Below are 1,003 nucleotides of genomic sequence, written 5' to 3'. Positions count from 1 at the left end.
GGTACTGGTAATGGCCATGCTTGAAATGGTGTATTTTACATGCATATATATATATATATATATATATTGGCGTTAGGAAGGGCATCCAGCTGTAGAAACTCTGCCAAATTAGATTGGAGCCTGGTGTAGCCATCCGGTTGCACCAGTCCTCAGTCAAATCGTCCAACCCATGCTTGCATGGAAAGCGGACGTTAAACGATGATGATGATGATGATATATACACCTCAAACTGAATCTTATTATTCTGGGTTGCACAATCACAATTAGCATTCTGTTGCCAAGCATGAAGCTTGAAAGTGGTTGCAGTAGTGTCTTGGCTTCCGTTAAATATATAAATAAACTGTACATCATGTATTTCGTACTTTCTTTTAAACATATCTTCATTCTCTTTCTATTTTGCAGTTGATGGACAGTGGTCACCTTGGTCACAGTGGTTGCAATGTCGAATTGTAGGACCTGATCGTCTTGGTGATGACTGCTGGTGTCGCACTCGTACTTGTGACAACCCAGCTCCGCGACTGGGTGGCAGAGATTGTGTTGGTGACACAGTTGAAGTGTCCAACTGTACCAGTAAGTAAAAAAAAAACAAAATCATCACCTGTTCATGAGTAAATGCACACTGATACACACACATACAAACATCCAAATATACATATTCATGCATTTTACACACACACTCGTGTGTGTGTGGTAAGTGGAGACATATGAACCCTACAAGAAACATTTTAATTCATCTAATTAACCCATTTATTCGCCGAAAGTGATCTACTACTAATTATAAATTAATTGAATGTGTGTGTGTGTGTGTGTATTTGTGAAATGATAAAACCAAATACTATTATTTCCTCTGCTTGCTTTCACACTTTGAAAAAGGCATTTTCATGCTGGAATATCAGAATGGTTTTTTTTTTTTAAAGTAAAGGGTATTCTGTTTGTCTTTATTATTTTTCATTTAACATTTCAACAAAATTTTACAATGTCTCTGCATATATATATATATATA

At 36.4% G+C, this 1,003-nt stretch overlaps 1 protein-coding gene across 2 annotated transcripts in view; it reads left to right on the top strand.

Annotated features, from left to right (window-relative positions):
* LOC106867500 (semaphorin-5A) overlaps window positions 1–1,003 on the top strand; it is a 308,833-nt gene that overhangs the window by 256,466 nt on the left and 51,364 nt on the right. For both annotated transcript variants that reach the window (XM_052968682.1, XM_014912385.2), the window contains exon 17: window positions 403–570. In XM_052968682.1, coding sequence (XP_052824642.1) covers window positions 403–570 — 168 coding nt within the window. The remainder of the gene's footprint in view (window positions 1–402; window positions 571–1,003) is intronic.

This window comes from Octopus bimaculoides, chromosome 6 (assembly GCF_001194135.2).
Source record: "Octopus bimaculoides isolate UCB-OBI-ISO-001 chromosome 6, ASM119413v2, whole genome shotgun sequence".
NCBI lineage: Eukaryota > Metazoa > Mollusca > Cephalopoda > Octopoda > Octopodidae > Octopus > Octopus bimaculoides.
The sequence above is the reverse complement of the archived record's forward strand: the minus strand, read 5'-3'. Positions and strand labels throughout refer to the sequence as shown.